General features: G+C 45.7%; 1 protein-coding gene across 6 annotated transcripts in view; it reads left to right on the top strand.

Moving 5' to 3' along the window:
• TSR3 (TSR3 ribosome maturation factor) overlaps positions 1–23,510 on the top strand; it is a 32,080-nt gene that overhangs the window by 4,849 nt on the left and 3,721 nt on the right. For 3 of the 6 annotated variants that reach the window (XM_083153109.1, XM_083153108.1, XM_083153106.1), the window contains exons 3-5: positions 12,448–12,574; positions 17,153–17,369; positions 19,461–19,654. In XM_083153109.1, the coding sequence (XP_083009235.1) occupies positions 12,460–12,574; positions 17,153–17,369; positions 19,461–19,654 (526 nt within the window). In that variant the 5' untranslated portion in view covers positions 12,448–12,459. The remainder of the gene's footprint in view (positions 1–12,447; positions 12,575–17,152; positions 17,370–19,460; positions 19,655–23,510) is intronic. The other 3 variants (XM_083153110.1, XM_083153107.1, XM_083153105.1) reach the window with 1 other exon arrangement.

The raw sequence follows: 23,510 nt of genomic DNA, 5'->3' as shown, positions 1-23,510 counted from the left end.
TAGTTACTGAAGAAGTGAGGTGGTGAAGGGGATTCGGTATGGAATCCCGGCGTTCAAATCCTGAAGCTGGAATCCCGACCGCCGAAATCCCGACATGGGGGGGGGACGTGGAGCGCCCCCCCCCTTGCGGGCTTGCTGTGCTCGCCACGCTCAGCACGCCAATTTATTCTCCCTCTATGGGTGTCGTGGACACCCACGGAGGGAGAAAGTTTCGGGATTCCGACTGCCGGGAAATTGACTGCATCCTGGTGGAGGAAAGGTAGTGGCGGTGTAAGGAGCGAGGTGGTGGACGAAAGGTAGTGGCGGTGCAGGAAAGGTAGTGGTGGTGTAGGAGAGAGGTGGTGAAGGAAAGGTAGTGGCTGTGAAGGAGCAAGGTGGTGGAGGAGAGGTAGTGGCTGTGAAGGAGCGAGGTGGTGGAGAAGTAGTGCCAGTGAAGGTGTGAGGTGGTGGAGGAAAGGTAGTGGCTTGTGATGAGTCATGGGGTGGTGGAAACAATACTGCTGGGATATTATTTTAGTACATTAATAATTAATATGGCACCTTTCGCTGAAATTAAATTATGTATCAACAAGATTAAGCCCTAAAGTTTTATTTTTTTATTTTGATTGCTGGAATAACGTTTTATTTATTTCAAACTAAAGGTGCATACACAGTGCAATTTGAGGTTCTGATTTTGACTATATAGTCAAAATTGTAAGAACAGTTATCAAAAATCACACAGTGTGTATACAGTTTGCTGTCCTGATGATCTCACCGGTGGGATCAGCATAGCAAGAAAAAATAGACTGTAGGCAAGCCAATTTTGATTATATTGTATACAGTCTAGTGTTGTAGTATAGTCAAAATCTGCCTTTGTCAAAATCTCAAGTAAATATAATCAAGAATGTATGTACTGGGCTCTCGGGAGTTCAACGGAAATCGCATAGTCAAAATCGGCCATAGCACCTATCGCACCGTGTGTATACACTAAAGGCTATTTCCTCAGGAAAAACAAACAAACAATACAACAGATTTGTGGACAAGCTGCTCAATCAGATTGTGATGTCACTCAGGTGTCAAAAGGGAGGGGTAATTCTGGTTAGGAAAAAAAAATTTTGTATCCTAATTGCACACTGAGTGAGAAATATACACATAATAATCAGATAATACAGAGATCTTGGTTGCATATATCTGCAGATATAGGGCTAAGCCCCCAGGCCATATGTCAAGGCGTCTCTGTGTCACTGGGGGTCCCTAATACATACCTCCCAACATGACCCTCTCCAGGAGGGACACTTTGCTCTGCTCCTGCACTTTCCTCTTAATTAAAGATTGCTATTACCTGTGTGGAAACACCTTTCTTATTAGTAAACCTGTTCAACGCAGGTGATAGCAATCAAACATTAAGAGGAAAGTCCAGAAGCAGAGAAGTTTGTCCCTCCTGGCATGGGTCATGTTGGGAGGTATGCTAATATTGGGTATGGGTCTGGGGTGTGGGCCCCCAACATGCCGGCACAGGCAGAGCTGGCCCTTGCCAAAATGACGCCCTAGGCAAGATTTTGGCTGGTGCCCCCTAGCACCGCCACTAGTTCCGCCTCTGACCCTGCTCCCCTTTCTCAGCACCATCAACCCTCATCATAGCAGTCATCATTTTGGTTCTCCTACCCGCAATATTTTAAATAGAAACAGAGCACATTCGGTGCGCAGCCCAAACAGGGATAGTTTCGCCACACAATAGTACCCCCAATTCAAATTATGCCACACAGTAGTGCAACTTTATTCACATTATATCATGCGATGGTGTCCCTTATTCACGTTACATCACACAGTAGTACCACTTTACCTTATGTACATTACTCCTCACGTTATTCACATTATACCCTTAGAAAAAAATCCTGAGAAAATATTGTATTTTAAGCACCTCCATGGCCACACTGCAACCCAGCACAAAGCAGTGTGTGCTGGGTAGAGGAGAAGAGCTGCAGCTGCTGCTGTCACTTAAGGGGAGGGGCACGGGACCCCCATTGGGCCCTTCCATCAGACTTTGGCCTGGGTAATTTCTCTCAGCACGTCTGATAATACCACACAATAATGCCCCTTACACATAACACACATTATTAATGTCCTTATAACCATAATGCCCCTTACACATTATGACAACCTTTATTAATGCCCTTCATACACATAATGCCCCTTACACATATGTTGCACATTATTAATGCCCTTATACACATGACACACATAATGCCCATTACACATATGTTGCACATTATTAATGCCCTTATACACATGACACACAATGCCTGTTACACATATGTCGCACATTATTAATGCATTTAAACATGACACACATAATGCCCCTTACATATATGCTGAACACTATTGCACAACCAACCCACCCGCAGACAGCACTCGCACAGCTGCTAACACTGTGACCTCTGACTCTGCTTGGATACAGATGTTTTCTCATACATCTTGCCTCAATAGGCCATGCAGCTCCTGGCCAGTTCTGCTAACGTTGGGTGCCTTTTTGCTGAAAATTTGTCTTATTTGCATTGTTAGGACCAACATACACAAGGAGCTTCCGATGATTAAAATGATATGTGGCATGCCTATATTCTGTGTGTGACTGTGGCTGTACCTGCATACAGAATGCAATGTTATAGTGATTTCCATGAATACACAGATACAGCCTCACTGACACACAGAATATAGGCATGCTGCATATCATTTTAATCAGCAGAAGCTATTGATGCCCCTAGACATTCCAAATGCCCTAGGCAATTGCCTAGTTTGCCTATGCCTAAGGCCGGCTCTGGCCCCAACTTCTTGCCGCACACCTCTACAAGGAGGCTCAGGAGCTCGGTTAGTGCCAGCCGGAGCTCCTCCGCGGGCTCCACAATCTCCGGATTACCCAGGCGCTGTGTGAGCGCTGGCACCAGGTATGGCAGGGCCTCCTCGGGCCTGGGCACATTGGTCACACAGTAGCTGAGGATTTGGACTGCCAGCTCTCTGCATCCTTCCATGGGGTCTGCCAAGCACCTGAGCAGCGGTCTCAGCAGCTCCCCGAACACATCCTGCAGGACCCCGCTGGAGAGACTCTTATCCTCGGCTTCCTTCTGGATGGCGGCAAGCGCCCTCTTCCTGGTGCTCTTGTTGTCATCATTGAGGCAGTTCAGGTGCCGGGCCAGGGCCTGGGACACTTCGGAAGCCGCACGTTGTTCACCGCCCGCCGCCATTGCTGTAACCCTGGTAACCACAGAGCGCTTCGCCAACATGGCCCGTCAGGGCCGTCAACGACGCAGGGAGACACCAGTCACATCAAAACTTTATCAGCAACGAGCAAGCACCGAAAGGAACACAGAGGAGTGTGTCCTGGTTGCTAGGCGACGCGAGTTATCAGGGCAGCCATTGCTCCTCCCTGTGCACAGCTGCTAATAAAAGCTTTCATTTTCTACAACGATTTACTTCTTTGGTCGGTCAGGCAAAGCCTAATCTTATCCTACATAATGTGTTTGTTTATCGGGGTTGTTGGTATTATTGGTTATCAAGGGAAATATTTATTCTAGCATAATGCATATACGGTACCTAATGTACCTCCCAACATGACCCTCTCCAGGAGGGACTGAATGTGTCCCTCCTGGTCTGGAGGGGTATGGGTCACGCAAGGTGTGTGTACGGAGTGAAGAGAGCAGAAGAGGAATAAGTATGGGGAGGCGGGAGAATGGGAAAGAGGAACAATGAGTTATGAGGGTGTTGGTGGAAATGGTTGAATAAGGATGTATAGATATGATAGATGGGGGGCACAGGGAGAAAAGGAGGGGGGACAGATACTCGGCAAAGAAAGGTGGGACAGCCAGATTTAGGCAGATAAATTGGAAAGCAACCAAATTCTGGGTAGAGAGGGGGTGGCAGCAATATGCTGGTCAATGAAGAGAGAAGAGGACTGATGCTGGGCAGAGAGAGGGAGAGGACAGATGCTGGACAGGGAGAGGGAGGAAATATCCTGGGCAGAGACAATGGGCAGATGCTGGGCAGGGAGAGGGAGGGCAGATGCTGGGCAGGGAGGGGGGGGGGGGGGGGGCAGATGCTGGGCAGGGAGGGGGGGGGGGGGCAGATGCTGGGCAGGGAGAGGGGGGGGGGCAGATGCTGGGCAGAGAGAGGGAGGACAGATGCTGGGCAGAGAGAGAGGGGGGACAGATGGCCCTAATCTTTGCACAACTTTTGGTATACTTTATATAGAATAATTTATGTTTTGCAAATGAAGCTGAAAGTTGTCAGTACAGTCACACAGTAAGTCTGACAGCACATTTACACGGTTCTTACTTAATAACAACAAAATTAATATTGCGTTGGTCCATGGTGGCTGTGCCACTACCAATTCTTAAAGAACTGGTAACCCCATCGCCAAGGGGCCACGCCCGATAGCCATGCAATAACAGCCACGGGTGGGGGGGGGGGGGAGGGGGAGTGGGATGGGATGGGTTTCTTATGTCTCAGGTTCCCAAGCCTGTATGTGGGTCTCTTTGTCTCAGGTTCCCAAGCCTGTATGTGGGTCTCTTTGTCTCAGGTTCCCAAGCCTGTATGTGGGTCTCTTTGTCTCAGGTTCCCAAGCCTGTATGTGGGTCTCTTTGTCTCAGGTTCCCAAGCCTGTATGTGGGTCTCTTTGTCTCAGGTTCCCAAGCCTGTATGTGGGTCTCTTTGTCTCAGGTTCCCAAGCCTGTATGTGGGTCTCTTTGTCTTCGGCTCCCAAGCCTGTATGTGGGTCTCTTTGTCTCCGGTTCCCAAACCTGTATGTGGGTCTCTTTGTCTCAGGTTCCCAAGCCTGTATGTGGGTCTCTTTGTCTCAGGTTCCCAAGCCTGTATGTGGGTCTCTTTGTCTTCGGTTCCCAAGCCTGTATGTGGGTCTCTTTGTCTCAGGTTCCCAAGCCTGTATGTGGGTCTCTTTGTCTCAGGTTCCCAAGCCTGTATGTGGGTCTCTTTGTCTCAGGTTCCCAAGCCTGTATGTGGGTCTCTTTGTCTCAGGTTCCTAAGCCTGTATGTGGGTCTCTTTGTCTCAGGTTCCTAAGCCTGTATGTGGGTCTCTTTGTCTCAGGTTCCTAAGCCTGTATGTGGGTCTCTTTGTCTCAGGTTCCTAAGCCTGTATGTGGGTCTCTTTGTCTCAGGTTCCTAAGCCTGTATTTGGGTCTCTTTTTGGTTCCCAAGCCGGAGCTGTTGCTTTAATTCAGACGATGGTCCAGTGCCGGTTTAAGTTCTTCAGGGAGTCCAGCTTCACTATCAAGGTCCAGTAAAGCATCATCAGCAGCATACTTAAGGCGATATCGTCTGTAACAAATGATGCCCAGTGCTATTGCAATTAACACTAGACTGAAAATGGCCACTGTTGAGCCGGTTTCTATCAAATTATTGGTTTTCTCCTTATTCAGGTTTTGTTTCAGCTCATCGCTCAGGTCACTTTCTTTTGCTGCTTCTGTAGGAGTTGCTTCTTTATAGTCTGAAGTTGGATTATTCTCCTCATAATAGATGTTAGTTCCATCATCTTGGGCCAAGCGATCTTCAGCTGCCCGAATTGGAGCTCCATTGCCCCCAGTAATCACTAATATTAGCAAAACGAATATCTGTATACACAGCATCTTCAATACAGGTCTTATTCCATGGACAACTTCCTTTCAAATGGTGCCTGCTGATCCTGGTGCAGCCTATGACATCACAATCAGCCACAGCCTCATGATGAAATGTTCTGTGATGTCATAATGGAAACCAGGGAAGTGGCTGGGACCTTATTAGGAGGCAATTTGTATTATACAAAAGAAGAAATAGGTTTTGTCATCCATAGTACACAAACTATTAAAGTTAAGTCAGTGAAATATAAAAATAAAGAAAAAACTGTAAATTATAAAAGTTGATTATGTTTTATTAATATATATATATAATAGTTATTTTTACAAATGTATGTAAAAGCAAAAAAATAATCTCTTAAATACAAGTACAAAACCAGGCTGTGGAGCTATGGTCCCAACAATATAGGTGTTTTGTCAGTCACCCAAATGATGTAGAAATAGAAAAAAATTGTGATACTTGTGTATTATAGCGGCACCCATCGCATCGTATACCATAAGGCATACGATGGTATGCGATATCGCGCAATGTTGTACAATGCCATACAATTTTAAAATTGTATGACATTGTATATGGCATAGAATGCCATACAATGCGATGGGATGCGATTATAAATTGTATAAGCACCCTAATGGGTGCTTACAATGTTAAATGCACCCTAATGGGTGCTTACAATGTTAAATGCACCCCCACGCCACCCCCCCACTATAAACGCGAACCCGAAGCGTGGCGAGCGCAGTGTGGGGCGGTGGTATGCGTCCTACGACCTTTTCATACTCCCACTATCCAAGTCGGCGTGGAGCTGATTTTATATAGTCCGAGCCCGAAGCGCGGCGAGCGCACGCGCATAACTTCACAGGTATACGTGTCCCCTCGCGGGGCACGCTGCGCTCGCTACGCTTCTGGCTCGGTGGCTCGCTGCGCTCGCCACACTATATAAAGTCAACTCTGCGCCGACGTGGATAGTGGGGGTATGAAAAGGTCGTAGGACGCGTACCGCCGCCCCTCGCGAGCTCGCTGCGCTCGCCACGCTTCGGGTTCAAAATGGGGGGTGGCGTGGGGGTGATTTTACATTGTAAGCACCCATTTGGGTACTTGTACAAATTTTAATCGAATAGTCGTGTAAAATCGCGTTGCATCGTATGCCATCGGTTGTATGGCATACGATGCAATGCGATAAATTGCACAATCAACATCGGGAGCGCCGCTATAATACACAAGTACCAAAATTGTTATCGTTAAACACACAGCGTACATTTTATAACCACCAACTTGCTTTCCATTGTCCATTAAGTATAATTTGATTGGGTGTTATGGGTGACATCCAGTGACGGTTTTTACCTATGGGCTGCAGGACTGCAACCCCGCCCCCTGCCCAGGTAAAATCCGCCACTGTGCTCTGTCTAAGTGAAGCCAGATACAACCTGTGACATTACTCTGGCTTCACTGCAGCCCATATTATCTGCATACCCTCCAACATCTGAAGAGCAGAAACCGGTACAAATCCGTAAAGGGGGTGTAGTCATGGGTAAAGGGGGTGTGGTCATGCTCCCTTTACTACACTTACAATGTACAGTTGCAGACCCAAAAAAGATACAGGCCATAAAAAAATGGTGCTGTACCTGACAAAGTACAGTGGTGGGTATGTATCAGGGGTATGCGCATGTGCAGTTCAGATGCCGTTACTGCACATTCACCGTTCCCAGTGCCTGTCATTTGCAGTGTACAGGCGCCGGGACAGTAATTTAGCATCTGTGGGCTGCTGACCAAACATGATTCAGTATACCATAACCACTGTCTCAATTACAGCGGTCTCGCTGAATTGCACAGTCCCGATGTCGCAGTGTCAAGGAGGGGAACACAAGTTTTGCCCAGCTGTTCGGGGAGCGATATGCATGCCCCCAAAATGTTGACCAATCAAAGGCATTATAGATAAGATCACAAAATATACTCAGCAGGAGGCCCTAAATGTGTATTAAGGTAGGACAATTATTATCCTAAAAGAATAAAATAGGATTCCATAGAGTGGTGGGTCAGAGGACCATCCAGTGCTTATAGTAGTAATAATTCTGATTTCACTCTCTGGGCCTTATTGTTATTACAGTTTTACGGCCCCCACGGACCAACTTGGCTGCCGTCTGTAGGAGCTATGAAGCTGGGTTAGCTGTGCCTCCTGGATGAGATTAGCTCTTAGATACTTATCAGCTGTCTGAAGCAACTATTGTGGAAGCAGCCTCTATACTTGCAGTGAGATTGAGGTCAATGCCTCGGAGCGGATTCAGTGCACAATCAGTCAGAATTCTGAGCCCATACACTAGTAAGATTTATCTGCAGATCTGGCTGGTTGCAACAAAAACATGGTTATGGAGGAGTGACAGTTTGGCAGTTTTCCAGCATTTCCAAGCAAATGGTCAACTGTCATTTACTCTCATCCATAACCATGATTTTGTTCCAACCAGACAGATCTCCAGATAAATCTGCGTGTGTATGTCCTTGCCCATGATCCTGCCATCTCCTGCTCCCATCCATCCACTGACCTTCTGTTTTACAGCACATATGGAAGCAATGTCAGATACTGTATGTTTCTGAAGCACAGATTTATGCTATAGCACAGTATAGAACTTGTAAGTAGTATTGGATATATTATACAAGATGACCTTTGTTTTAAGCTTAGTGACTCGAATATTTACATGTATTACAGTACATAGGGCCTTATTCTAGTTCACTCTTTCTGACAAAATCTTTCTTAGAAGGACAAAACCATGTGCACTGCAGGTGGGGCAGATGTAACATGTGCAGAGAGAATTAGAGGTACTTATGTAGTATCTGGGCTGCCGATTTTTTGATTGTATGCCTTAAGTTAAGGCATACAATCAGATGCGATGCGATGCGATATCGCATCGCATCGCATACGATGCGATGCGATGCGATGACCCGATTTTTCCATAGGATTCAATGTTAAAATGGACTGAGTCCATTTTAACATGAAATTCAATGGGAAAAAGGGGTCCTTTTCATACCCCTACTATCCAAGTGGGCATGGAGTTGGATATAAACCTGTGGCGAGCGTAGCGAGCCACCGAGCCCGAAGCGTGGCGAGCGGACGGTATTCTGTGTCCCCTCGCGGGGCTCGCTACGCTCGCCACGCTTCGGGCTCGGTGGCTCGCTACGCTCGCCACAGGTTTATATCCAACTCCATGCCCACTTGGATAGTAGGGGTATGAAAAGGACCCCTTTTTCCCATTGAATTCCATGTTAAAATGGACTCAGTCCATTTTAACATTGAATCCTATGGAAAAATCGGGTCCATCGCATCGCATCGCATCGCATCGCATGCGATTTGGTCGGGTGCGATGCGATGCGATGGACCCGATTTCAAAATCGGCAGCCCAGTTACTACATAAGTACCGAATTAGATTTGGGTGGGGTTTTACTTCAAAATGTGATCTATATTGAAGTGTAAAAATAAAGCAGTCAGTATTTACTCTGCATAGAAACAAAATAACTCACCCAAATCTAATTCTCTCTGCACATTTTACATCTGCCCCCCTGCAGTGCTCATGGTTTTGTCCATCTTAAGAAGGATTTTGTCAGAAAGAGTGAACTAGAATAAGGCCCATAGTGTTAGATTTAAATGTAAGTTGATTCTTATATATGTCTTTACGGGTATGGAATGTATGGTCGACCTAAAGATGGTCAACAGTAATAAGATCGACACCACTAGGTCGACATACTGGAGGTTCAACATCGGTCTAGGTCGACATGGCACAAGGTCAACAGGTCATTAGGTCGACACAAGCATTAGGTCGACATGGTCTAGGTTGACAGTCAAAAGGTTGACATGGGGTTTTTCACTGTTTTTTGACCCGAATGTCGACATAGAAACAGTTTTAAGTGCAGCGCGTCCCCTCGCATGGCTTTCTGCGCTCATAAAAACAGGGGAAAACACCATGTCGACCTTTTGAATGTCGACCTAGACCATGTTGACATAATGCTTGTGTCGACCTTGTGCCATGTCGACCTAGTGTAGACCCCTGTCGACCTTCCAGTATGTCGACCTAATGACTGTTGACTATTTTTAGGTCGACCAACTGACCGTATCCATCTTTACAATATACAGTAACTGAATGAATGACATTCCTATTCAATGTAGGGTCTGTTCTTCCAACTGGCAGAATATATTCTGACAGTCATAGGGCTATTTCACACGCTCCGGCTCCTGCCGGGTGGCAAAACCCCGCACAGCCAAAAGCTGTGCCGTACACAGTAGTTAATAATGGACATGATTGTGTCCATTCACACGGGATGGCCACGGCCCGGCCAACCGGTTGGAGACGGATCCCACCACTGGAAGGGACGGCTGCCAGGCTGCCATTGAAAACTTCTGTGCGCACCATGGCTTCTTCGACGTGCAGGGCTTTGCCGCCCGGCATGAGCCGGAGCTTGTGAAATAGCCCTTAAAGTCCCGGCATCGGCGAAAATGGACACCGATAGTCTGAAACGGCAATCCAGGCACCGTTTCCGACAATACAGATCCGCCTCCATAGTGAGGCAAACCTGTTGCAAGCGAGTCCTGGCCGGGATTGAATACTGACAGCTGCTATTTTCACCTGGTGGAAATAGCAACTGGGATTTCATATTTCCATTAATGGTTAATGATGCCTTTCATCTGTTTTACACGCTATACTGTATGGTATATAGTGAACGATGGAGTCATTGGTGACAACTTGCCGTGACCTCTTTTGGTCATAAATTCAATGATATCGTAGCTGAGCGATTATCGGCAGACTGTGTATGTCAAGCGTGTCCAAACTGTGGCCCTCCAGCTGTTGTGAAACTACACATCCCAGCATGCCTTGCCATAGTTGTAGCATTCCCAAATAGCAAACCTGTGGCAAGGCATGATGGGACTTGTAGTTTCACAACAGCCATAGTTTGGACAGACCTGGTGTATGTGATAATAGATGGAGTTAATCACTGCGCTGTGTTTGAAAAAGCTGCTCAATAGTTAATAATACAATAAAATATTAACTAATGGTGGATAGTGACAAAGTTGACACTAAGAATGGTCGACATTGACCGAAGGTTGACACAATCTTTAGGGCAACATGAGTAAGGTCGACATGAGTTTTTGGTGTCTATGTCGACATGCAGGGCCGGATTTGTGCGGCACCATTTAAGGGCGGCAGGCAGGCTGACATTCTGTTAAATAGCAGCATGGCACAGCGGGTGGGCAGCGGCGAGTGACGAGTGCCGCAGACATGAATTATCATATGTTGGTGGCAGCGTCGCTCGTCACCCGCCGTGGCTGGGTCCGACGGTCCCCCTGTGTATTCGGAAATGGCTCAGGCTCACTGCTGCCCGCGCCCGCCCATTGACTACTCTACACACACACAGTCTATTGGCTGCGTATCCAGCAGCTGAGCGGCGCACAGATCCTCCCTGCACTCAGTCAGTCACAGTGTGAGAGAGACTGACGGAGACACTGATAATCACTGTACTAATAAGTGCCTCCCTCCGGGTCATCTGTACAGTGAGCAGCCCAGAGTGCTTAAAAAAATATTAAGGTGGGCTAGAGTTACATTTTAATGAAATATATAAATAACAATGTATATACATATATGATTACATTAAAATATGGGGGGGGGGGACACAAAAATGTTGTGCCTAGGGGTGGCCTGACCCCTAAATTCGCCCCTGTCACCAAATGAAGGTCGACTACTAAAGGTTGACACATGCATTTGGACGCCTTGCGTGCGGGCACAAAATCATTCGATGGTCGCCGACCATCAAATGATTTTCAAGCGCTCACAAATCTACAATCTGCGAGTGCCTGTACGGGAAGCGGGCGGGCAGCTGACGTCAGCTGCCCGACCCCACATCCGCGTTATCAGGGAATTACCATGAGAATGCCCAGCGTTTTCATGGGAATGCCCATATAACGCTGGGCGTTTCCATGGGCGAATCCCCTGGCTCGCAACCCAACGCCTCCCACCTGCACTGTTGTGTGCGAGCACCCGGCGAATAACCTATTCGCCATGGCCGCTTGCACACAGAAGCTTCACATGTGACTGACTATGCGTAGTCGCAAAACATTGTTCCCCTGCACGAGCACGCAGGGGAGCGTATCAACCAAAATAAGGCCCTGTGTGGGGTCCTGAGTACCAACTTTAAGAACCTGTGCACTATGCTTATGCTAGAATTATTTGCGGGTATCAGCTACCTTGTTATCTTATATGATACTGCATCACCATACTGTACATGGAAGGCCGAGATGCACCTACTCACAAATAAAGTATCCATCATTTTTCAAACCCAGCTATCAGGCTGACTTCTCCAGGGCAGCACACAAATGAAAGTTAGTAAGGGTTAATAAGAAGCACATAAGTACTATGTAAGGGAGTGAAGGTGTGATTAAAATAATACATACAATGTGATAGGGAAAAACATAAGTGTTAATAAAGTGTTAGGGTGTGGAAAAAAAACAATAACAAGCTCAACTTCATTCAACACGTTGAAAGTATGTGAATGGGTCTGCAGGAAGGGAAAGGACGAGGGTGTGTGTCAGCTTGCAGCAGGGCCCTTCTGCCATGTTTGTTCTATCACTGTCTACAACAATGATGGCTAACCTTGACACTCAAGCTGTTGTTTAACTACACATCCCAGCATGCCCTGCTACAGTTTTACTATTTGGCCATGCTAAAACTGATGCAGAGCATGCTGGGATGTGTAGTTCAAGTAGAGTAGTAATTTGAAGCTCCCGGCAAACTTGCTGGCAGGAGGGTGATGTTGCACACACCTCTCTCTAAACTGATCTGTATGTAATAACCTTGCTTGTGTGTGTTTCAGTAGTACACTACAATGGGACCCAAGAAGCCACAGAAAGCTGCTAGGCCTAAACAGAAGGAATCCAGGTTTAAGAAAACCTCTAAAAGTCTGGAGACATTTACCTGTGAAGTCCATGAAGCTCTACATGGTAATAACAGCCCCAGTAATGTGTCTAATGTATTACATACAGAGCTGTATCTGGCCCCAGGATGGAATCTTAGAGGAGAGAGTGGATTGTGGGGTTCTAGGTGTATTTATGGAATGTTACAGAGATGTGTAAATACTGAGTGGGGAAGTAACACTGGTGCCCATACATGGTGCGATTATTGTATGCGTTTTGAACTTTCAAGTTCAAAACGCATCACATGTAGTTCAAAACGCACTGTTTCTGTGGGGCTTGCGATGCTATGCGAGGTGCGCTCCCATGTACTTTAAATTGTATAGTACAAAAAGTATGTGCAGGCAGTACTTTTTGTACTAAATTGCATCGCATGACTGTTGTAAAGGTGCCCATACACGGTGCGATGAACTCTGTGCGTGCCCAGACACAGTACAATTGTTATGTGCGATGAGATGCGTGCTCCCGTCACACATCTCATCGCACAGCTCAAAAAGTATGTGCTGATCTCATCTCATTGCATTGCAAAACCTATGCACTGCGATGAGATATTGTATACAATAATTGTACTGTGTATGGGCACCACATAGTATAAAATATGAACTAATTACATAATGTAGTTTAGTATTGTATGCAGTTCAAATGGCATACAATTGGATCTCCTTGCATAGCATTGCATAGCACTGAAATTCAAATTGTACAGCACCATTGTATAGTTCAAATCACACTTATACAGTACAACACATCGCACCGTGTATGGTCACCTTAAGTGGCACCTATGTACAGAAAGAGGGGAAATGACTACTGGGAAAAACTCCCCTAGTACACGCTGCATTTTAAGGATATCCATGCTTGAGTCCAGATGGTTAAATCAAGTTGACTGAGGTATTACTTAAGTCATCGGTTCTCAAACATAGGCATTCTCAAAATCTGCACTGTAATGGCAGTGTTTGGGAACCTCTGACCTAGGAATTATAATTAATCTAAAAAAAGTGCACACAAACAATAAGCGCTTTAGGTTTCATTGCACACTTTGATTTTGATTTATATGTCACACTAGGTATTATAATGGACAGGGCAGAGCAGACTTTCTATGGTTATTGGATTCTGTATAGCCCCCGCCATCTTTGAAAACCCATGTAGTTCCTCTTCCCTGCCTGGGGTGTCGCTGTCTGCTGTGGTGTTTCTAGCAAAGGTCTGGTTACATATAAGACATAGGGGGAGGGGCCCTAAACTGCACACCCTGGACATATGAGGTGCTACCTGCTGAGACTTGTAGTGCAGCAAGCAGGAGGAGGAGTTTGCAGGTGCACACTAAATATAAATGCTAGACCTTTTAATATCTTGCTATATTGCATTTGAGGTTATTAGCATAGTAATGGCCATTAGTATGGGCTTGTCCACCGCATCCAGGTTACCTCAATAGGACAAGTCCCTAACACTACTCTGGGACAGGTCCAGGGCACAGGGCCCCCCAGGCCAGCCCAGCATCACATTAGTGTGAAATTAAAGTGATAGTAAAAGGGATAGGGGAAATCATATGTGATAGGACTTACCTAGGTAAGAAGTAATAATAAATGTGAAGGGTGCTACATATATATTAAACAAACTAAAGGGGTGATTGAAAGTATATGATATGATGCCATGGAGCAGCCCAGCAACAGCAGCCCAAAGAGCCCAGCGCCCCAAACACAGTCCCACAGACTAACACTCAGCATATATGTATAGTAGGACTTACCCTCATAGTGCCAAGCTGAAGTGTGCAGTCTTGGATATACAGACCACACTGTTCTAGAAGCACTAGAGCAGACAGTGAAGGCAGGGAAGAGGAACTACAAATAATTACAGAGCAAAAGAGAGCGCAGTTGTCACTTTATTGTAAAGTATAAAATTTATTAATAGCACATAAAAATGGCTTATATAAAATATAACATTAATACACACTGACATCTGCCTGGCACATTGGTTAAGGTTACCACAGTAATTAGCAGTTATTATTTAGGAGTCTATTGTCTCTAATGCAGCCAAAATCTCACCAATGCCGATCAAAGTCCTCTTTGATTTTGTTGTATGGTAGTACAGGTGTTCCCAGTATTGTGGTAATGCCTTCAAATAGGTGGTGTACACCCCAGGCGATTTTCCAATTTATTAGGGTCCCAGTACTGATATCTCTGCTGTTGGTAATTGATATTCAAATATTCGGGAAGATGAGAGGGGTGATGGAGGGGAGAGGCTGAGCAAGAGCACAGATGGAATTCTGTTCACCACAGGTGAAGGCAGGGAAGAGGAACTGCATGTGTTTTCAAAGATGGCGGATGCTAGAATAAACACTATTACTATGAATAAAAATAGATATAAGAAACTATATGACCTTAAAATTAGTAGTAACCCTGCCATTGCCTGTCTGTGCCGTAGTGACAGCAGGGTTGTCGCTGACACTCTACAGTTATCTATAGCATGGTGTGCTCATGTGAGTACAGTATATATCTATTTAGCACTTGATTTTGTGGATTGTGGTTGCTGTCAAAGTGGCTGTCTCATTAACTCTTACGCTGGGTACACACCGAAAGATTTGTCTGTCCTATCGGTCTGGAGGAAGCAAAAATCTGGTAATGTATGGGAAAATATGACCGTCAACCATTTGCTCCCAAATGCTGGAAAATGGACAAAAACAATTGTTCAGATAAATGTGTTAAATCAAATGGATCTAACCCATTTATCTGAATGACCATTGTCTGTTTACCAGTCTTTGTTCTCAGGAGCTCTTAACATTTGAAATGAACTTTATTCTTACAGGTGCCTATATTCTTCCTATATTTCTTTTCTTTTAACTTTTTTTTAAGTTTTTCACATTTTAGCGCTCATTTCAGATGTTCTTACTCCCACAGTACCATCAGTGATGACCCCCAAGTTTGATGCCATGATCCTTAGTATGTAGGGTCTCCTGAGCAACCTCTTACTTTACAACCATGGAGTTCTAATCTAATCCAGTTGTTGCTAGTCTTTCAGGGTGACCTTTAAGAGTACTTTTCAGGCCCCCATACATTAGTCCGACTTGTCCTAGGGACAAGTCGGACCTGATTTCACCCTGCAGCTCCCCGGGAGGGGGACACACGATTAGGCACTTGATGTGCCAAGGTTTGCATATGATAAATCGCATGGATTTATCATATGCAGTCCCCGGGGAGCTGCAGGAGGATGGAGCCATGCGGGGGACATCAGCGGGCGGGGGATGCCGGCTAATAGAGAGCCGAGCAGGGGGAGGCTGCATAGGGAGCCGGGCAGGAGGAGGCTGTTGTGGTGGGATGACAGTGGGAGCAGGGCGCCGGGCAGGGAGGATGACGCTGGCTGCCGGGCAGCGGCGGGAGCCGGCCCGGGAGGAACAGATAACTTGGGAAAAAAAAAAAAAGCCCATACAGATGACTAGCAAGCCATTGATTGGCTGAGACCTCTGTCAGCCAATCAGCGATTGGCTGACGAGGTCTCAGCCAATCAATGGCTTCAAGTGCCTCCTGCCCGGCTCCCTATGCAGCCTCTCCCTGCTCGGCTCTCAATAGCCGGCATCCCCCGCACGCTGTCATCCCTCGCATGGCTCCGGGCTGGGCTGCACATAAGATCGGACGGGGTGTCTGCAAGTGCAATTTGGGCCGATTTCACGGCCCGATTCATCCGAATCGGGTGAAATCGTGCCCAAATCGCATAGTGTATGGAAGCCTTTACTGTTTCAAGTCAGGGTACTTGTGTAGTTTCACGGCGCACCACTAGATCGCATGCGATTTGACATGCGATATCGCATGGGATATCACATGCGATTTACTATCCATTTCATTACCCCACTATCCACTAGGGCGCGGAGTTGATTTTATATAGTGTGGTGAGGGGACACGGAATTTATTTGATGGAATTGCATGCAAAAGGCATGCAATATCGTGAGTCGCTCTGCAACAACATCCGTTTCCCCCCGCGGGGCTCGCCAAGCTTCGGGCTCGGTGGCTTGCTGTGCTCGCCACACTATATAAAATCAACTCCACGCCCTAGTGCAGGGGTGGAGAACCTCAGGCCCGGGGGCTGTATGCGGCCCCCATAGCCGGTCTGAGACAGTCAGTCCTATTCAGCGGCAGCCGCCAAAGCGTGAGATGGCTGCAGCAGGACAATTCGTAAGAGACATTTTTACATATGGCCCCCAAAAGGATTTTTTGCCCATACAAACGTCCCTTGGCACAAAAAAGGTTTCCCACCCCTGCCCTAGTGGATAGTGGGGTAATGAAATAGATAGTAAATTGCATGCGATATCGCATGTCAAATCCCATGCAATCTAGTGGCGCCGTGAAACTACACAAGTACCCAAGTCAGTGTCTCTTCCTGCCAGTTAGGGGTACATTTACTGAGATGGGAGTTCTATTGAAGATAATATGTTGCCCCTAGCAACCAATCAGATTCTACTTCTTTATTTAGCACTTTCTAGAATCTAATAGATAGAAACTAGTTGCTATGGGCAACATCCCATATTCAATAGAACATCTTAGCAAATTTACCCCTTAGCTGGTGGGATTTAATGGTGAGTACAAAATCGTCACTCTTTACTCTGTCTTTTTTTGGTCATGGAAGATAGTATACAGAGGGATGGCGACGTGGAAGACAGAGAGGCCAAGGTGAAGTTCCCCTGCCCACTAGCGATGTGGGACCTAGGACATTGTGATCCAAAGAGATGTACAGGTCGGAAGCTTGTACGCAAAGGACTGGTCAGGAGCATTCGCCTAAATCAGAGGTTCAATGGGCTCATCCTAAGCCCCATGGGGACTCTGTACGTCTCCCCTGCTGACAAGTGAGTAATCTGTAGTAAAACCTTTTTGTCGGTATTTATGTGCAATACTGTATTAGAATATACAGTACATTTTCTTACATGTATGAACGTCAGAGCACTTCCTGGGGAATCATCTTTACGCCATTCCCAGGTGTGCCCTGGGCCTTCTGTTGGTGATACAGGGACTGAACCTGAAAACTGCACCCAGATCAATGGGGAAGATGTATTGAGAAGTGACAAAGTGAAAGGAGGTAACGTAGCAGCCAGTGGGGCAGATGTATTAAGCCTGGAGAAGAGATAAACTGGAGATAAGGTAAAAAGAGATAAAGCACCAGTCAACGTTTGAAAATGACAGTTGGGAGTTGATTGGCTGGCACTTATCTCCTTCCACTTTATCTCCAGTTTATCTCTTCTCCAGGCTTAATATGCCTGCCCCAATGTCTGCCAAGTTGTAGGAGATTCAGGCCCTCAGCTTAGGGGCCTTGGCACATACTGGGCCCTGTTGCTGTGGTCATACGCAATGTGATGGGCCTCATTCTGCCACATGACACTTCATTGGCCAATCATTTGTTAATATTCCGATATTCAATGCAATAGCACTGTGCTTATTGCAATGTTCTGATGTGTTAGCATGTACGTGCATTATTAACATGATTGTGTTATTCCTGCATGCATACCCCATGGCTGTAATTTGCTCCATGGTCAGGAATTGCAGAGCGGGTTACTGACATTTGGCATCCTTAACGACCAGCTGTGCAATTACTATTTTTTTGTCTAATGTAATTGATGCCACAAGCCCTAATGGTCGCCCCCCGTGCACATTGGCATGTGTCAGAAATGTTTGCAGGCCAGTTTACATAAAATGTTTTGTAGTTGAATGTTATTGGCACAAAGCATTACATTAGCTTTCAGGAAGCTGAGGGTCATCTACTGCAAAGTACAATAAATCCTCTCGGAGGAACAAGATTTTGTTCTGCAAGTAGAGGTGGTCTCTGTGCGGTAATGGGGCGGGACCATTGGGCAGGTGGGCGGCAGTTTTATCTTGTCCATTTACTTCAGCCAATATTTATTTATTTATTTATTAACAGTTTCTTATATAGCGCATACATATTACGCAGCGCTTTACAGAGAATATTTGAACATTCACATCAGTCCCTGCCCCAGTGGAGCTTACAATCTATATTCCCTACCACATGTACATGCACACACAGACATTCTAGGGTTAATTTTGTTGGAAGCCAATTAACCTATCTGTATATTTTTGGATTGTGGGAGGAAACCGGAGTACCCGGAGTAAACCCACGCAAGCACGGGGAGAATATACAAACTCCGCACAGTTAGAGCCATGGTGGGGATATCGCATGGGATATCACATGCGATTTACTATCCATTTCATTACCCCACTATCCACTAGGGCGCGGAGTTGATTTTATATAGTGTGGTGAGGGGACACGGAATTTATTTGATGGAATTGCATGCAAAAGGCATGATTGACAATCAAATGCTTCAATTGCATAAAGATAACAATGCATTACAATGTCTTACTGTCTGATTACATTTGTGTTAATTCTAGATTGTTGCGAATATTGAAGGTGGTGGCACTAGGGGCCAAGGGGGTGAGAATCAGTAAGTGAGAGATTTTGGGAGAGTTTTTCCATATAATTTTTTTTTATTCCACGTTTTTTTATTTTTGTTTATAAAACAAGGTGGTTTTTCATACAGTACTTTACTATCCAAGTGGGAATATAATAGTGTGACAATCGCAGAGGCACCACGCCCAAAGCATATCTACTGTTTCAAGGTGTCGACCGTTAGTGTTCAACTTAGTGATTGTCGACATAGACATTTTCTGCCATTTATACCGTTACCTGGTTTTGCAGTGTAAATGATTGCCGCTTTAAAAAAAAGGGAAAACATCCTCCAAAATCTCTCACTTTCTGATTCTCTCACCCTATTACATTTGGCCATTGGTTAGTGAAATTTCAATTTTCTAATTGATCATTTTGACCTACGGCCATCTGTGATTAGAGCAGTATTGCTTCAGGCATAGGAAATGACACATACTTAGAGTGGCTTTGCACTAATTGCACTAATTGTTTGCACTTCACTCAGACAGATCGTTGCAGATGGTGGTGTGGCGGTCATTGATTGCTCCTGGGCTAAGCTGGACGAAACACCGTTTTCCAAAATGAAAGGCAGCCATCCTCGCCTCTTGCCGTACCTGGTGGCGGCAAACCCCGTCAATTATGGGCGTCCAAGCAAACTGTCTTGTGTAGAAGCTTTTGCTGCAACGTTCTGTATAGTAGGTAAGAAAACGGGCTGAATGTAGTGTGTGTGTGTGTGTGTGTTGTTCTGCCCAACAGAAGGACATGAAGGTCTCCTTACACCTGTAAATGGGCTGGCACCATATTTTGTAAAGGTGCTGTTACAGAACTTTCTGTAGTGCAAGGTCACAGTATACAGTACTAAAAGGTGGTAGATAGATGGGCTTCAGAAAATGGGCATAGGGTTTGTTGACCAAAATGGGAAGGTGGGGGAAAGGAAAGTTCAGTGGATTCCCCTCAGTTAGAGGGGCGGGTTTACTCTATCCACATCCCTGTGTGTATGAATCAACTCTCCCCTAAGAGTTACTGCATCCCCAGAAAAATAAAGAAATACATTTATCTTTTCACTGCAAATTGCTGAGGAGGACCATAGGCTTCAGGTGAGGGGCCTATGGAATTGAGAATGGATCCCTAAAGGACCGCCTGAAACTCTACCGGGAATCTCCCTGCGGCGACACTGCAGTTAAATCCCTGAATAAAGACGACTGGGAACCCCACATCTAACTGAGGGGAATCCACTGAACTTTCCTTTCCCCACCTTCCCATTTTGGTTAACAAACCCTATGCCCATTTTCTGTTCTGTTACTTTTTCTGTTGTATGCATTTGCATTTCACTTGCATTAAGTAAACGAACCTGCAACGTGCTCATTTTGATTATTTCCGTCTTCGCACACACATTTACTGAAGTTTCACACATTATCTAACACTCTGCACCCACTGGCAGTGCAAAAGCCCATTTATCTACTGCCAAAAGGGTCAGAGACACCCTTCAAGCTAAGCAGTGCCAGGCTCCAAACTGTCCAACAAAAAGCAAGCGCAGTGTATCTACCTTATCTAGTACTTAAAGGTGACCTAAATTTCCGCTGCTGGGTCCCTACGCTTTTTTATCGTTTAAAAAAAATAATAATTGGAAAAAGCGAGCCAGCACCGGAGAGATGTATCTTATACCCCTTTCACATCGTAATTGCCAGGTCGCACCCGGGTATTGGACACGTGTCCGTCCTGGGAGCAACCTGGCATTTGCAAGGTGAAGCTTCCCTCTGGCATCATCTGGGGACAGGGCGGGGCAGAGCGGCGTTGCATCATCAGAGGGCGGGGAGGATATAGTGTGAATGGTCGCTTTTTCCCCAAACCTCTAGTGTTGGAACATCATTTGAGCGGGCATGGGAATCTGACCTGAGAGAGATGCTGGAGGATGAGGAATGGGAGGATATTTGCTCTAATGTCTCCTCCAGCTCGATTTGCGTGCGGCTGAAGGAGAATGCATACAAACTTCTCTACAGATGGTACTATGTCCCAACTCGACTTAATACAATTAACCTGGAGATCTATCCCCTTTGCTGGAGATGCAAGGCCTCAGATGGCTCTTTTTTGCATATTTGGCGGGACTGCCCGACCCTTGTTCCCTTTTGGCGTGAATTGTTAACCTTAGCCAACTCTATTTTATCTTTGAATGTTCCCTTTAAAGCTGGTCTCTTTCTCCTCTCGATGGATGTCCCGGACGCAACCCGGGCCCAAAGCAAATTGTTTAATCATATGGTTCTGGCGGCCAGGATCTGTATAGCGAGTCATTGGAAGTCCTCAACGATTCCTCCTCTTAATGAGGTTATCGCTAAGATCTGGCACATCCACTTGATTGAGTACATCACCAGCATATTGAAATGCTCTTATAAGAGGTTTATAAAGATTTGGGAACCCTGGACCACTTATTTTAACGTACCCCAGATTTCGTATAGAAAGGGGGGCTTTGGCCCTTCAATTCTGTTTTTGATTTGCCTGGACCGGTCGGGTGGGACTCACCTCCCCCGCCCTTTTTTTTTATTTTCTTTTTTTTCTCTTCCTCTCTCTCCTTTTTCCTTTTGCCCCTACTTTCTTCCCTCTCTACCTCTCCTGTTATTTCTTTCCCTACTCAATTCCTTCTATATGATGCTGAATTCCTTTCTGAGGGTGTCTGCTGCAGGATAGGCTGTGCTGTTGTACCCTTCAGACATCCCCTCCATAGTCTTTTCTCTGCGTATTCCTACAATTCATGTTAAAATACGGTGATGCTTTTATGTTCCCCTTTTGATCATTTCTCTATATGTTGTTGATCCTCTGCGCAGGATACTCATTGTGCGGACAGCTTAAATTTCTATGGCTTTTTGATACATCACTAATAAAAATTTATTTACAAAAATAGTGTGAATGGTCGCTCGATTGACTATTCCCTATATGTGTGTGTAATAGTATTGGTACACTGACCTTAAAGTGATTTTTTGCTATAAATACAGTTTATAAAATGTTGATCTTTAAAGTTCTAGTGTGCGTCCTGTTTTTACTGGACTATTGGACCAGTGCCGTGAGAGGCTTATCTGTGCGTTGTGTGGTGGGCAGAGTAGGTATCAAGATATCAGGGGAAGGCGCTTTGAAATGAGTGTGCTCTGTGTCAAGCAGCAGTTTAGGTATATGGGCAGTCACTCCCAATGGTAAACAAAAAAGGTTCAGGAAGGGTAAAACTGCGCTAGATATATATTAAGGATATTTGACTTTCTGTTAAAATTAATAGCATTTAATAGATAAATATAACCTCAAAAAAACAATGCATGCAATAAATAATCATAAATAATTAATATGAAGAGAGTAAATACATTTTTTTTTTATTTCATGATAATGTCTGCTCAGTGCAATGACGTAAGCACACGAATAGTCACCCTTTGTGTGTCCACCAGGGGATGCTGTTTAAATCCCGGCGTTCAGAATCCCGACGCTGGAATCCCGACCGCCGAAATCCCGACACTTTCTCCCTCCGTGGGTGTCCACGACACCCCTGGAGAGAGAATAAATTAGCGCGCCGAGCGTAGCGAGGCACCGGGCCCGCTGCGTGGCGAGCCCGCAAGGGGGGGGGGCGATCCACGTCCCCTCCCTTGTCGGGGTTTCGGCGGTTGGGATTCCGGCGTCGGGATTTTGAACGCCGGGATCCCGACTGCCGGGATTTCATACTGAATCCGTCCACCAGTACTGGGGAAGTCCAAGTGCGTTGATATGAAGGTTGAAATAGTATCCAGTGAGTGAGGAGGAAAAGTTCTCTTCCATATCTTTATGGAAATATCACCGGGTCCTTATGGAGGTAGCATGCCTCCAAGCCATTTGCTTGCCACGGTAGAGGGAAGGAGTCCGTGTCGGTTATCAGGATGGTATTGCAATGATGAACCTCCGCTGGATTAAAGTCAGACACTTCCGGACATAGGATGGTTGACTGTTCTTGTAAATGGAGCAGTGTATGGGCAAGAACCTTTTTTTATCTGTGCATTGTGCAGTATGTGTTTCCAGATTTTTAACTTCCTTAAATGTTTTTTTTTTTTTTTTTCTACTCTCCATCTTCAGTCGGTACTGTTTACATCAGACATACCTCTCCCACGCTGGTTTGTTGTCATTTCATCTATTTTATGTACTAGTCCGGTATTCTCTTCGGTGACGTTACCACATATTGGGATAACCTGATTTTGGTGCAGTGTGGCTGACACATTGAACCTGATAACACAGTATATGCCAGAAAGGCCTAGACAGGGACTGAGTTGCCCCCTTAAATAGTTTTAGGGAATTACTAACTGCCACCTACATCCTGCCCCGGGGACCCTCAACCTGCCATGGTGGGTTACAAGTTCTCACAGCTGCTTTCCAGTGTCTGTTAACCCCTGCTTTTCCAGCATTTATTTTTTTGTACCAGTATGCTACACCAATCAGGGGACACTGTAGCCTCCCCCATACTACTGACTCCACATCCCTTACTAGCCAATTGCTGTCAGGACTTACCTTATACAGAGTACAGGCTGCACTGCTGTAACCCCACTGACCACTA

Source organism: Crinia signifera, chromosome 7 (assembly GCF_055691185.1).
Source record: "Crinia signifera chromosome 7, ASM5569118v1, whole genome shotgun sequence".
In the NCBI taxonomy this organism is placed as follows: domain Eukaryota; kingdom Metazoa; phylum Chordata; class Amphibia; order Anura; family Myobatrachidae; genus Crinia; species Crinia signifera.
The sequence above is the reverse complement of the archived record's forward strand: the minus strand, read 5'-3'. Positions and strand labels throughout refer to the sequence as shown.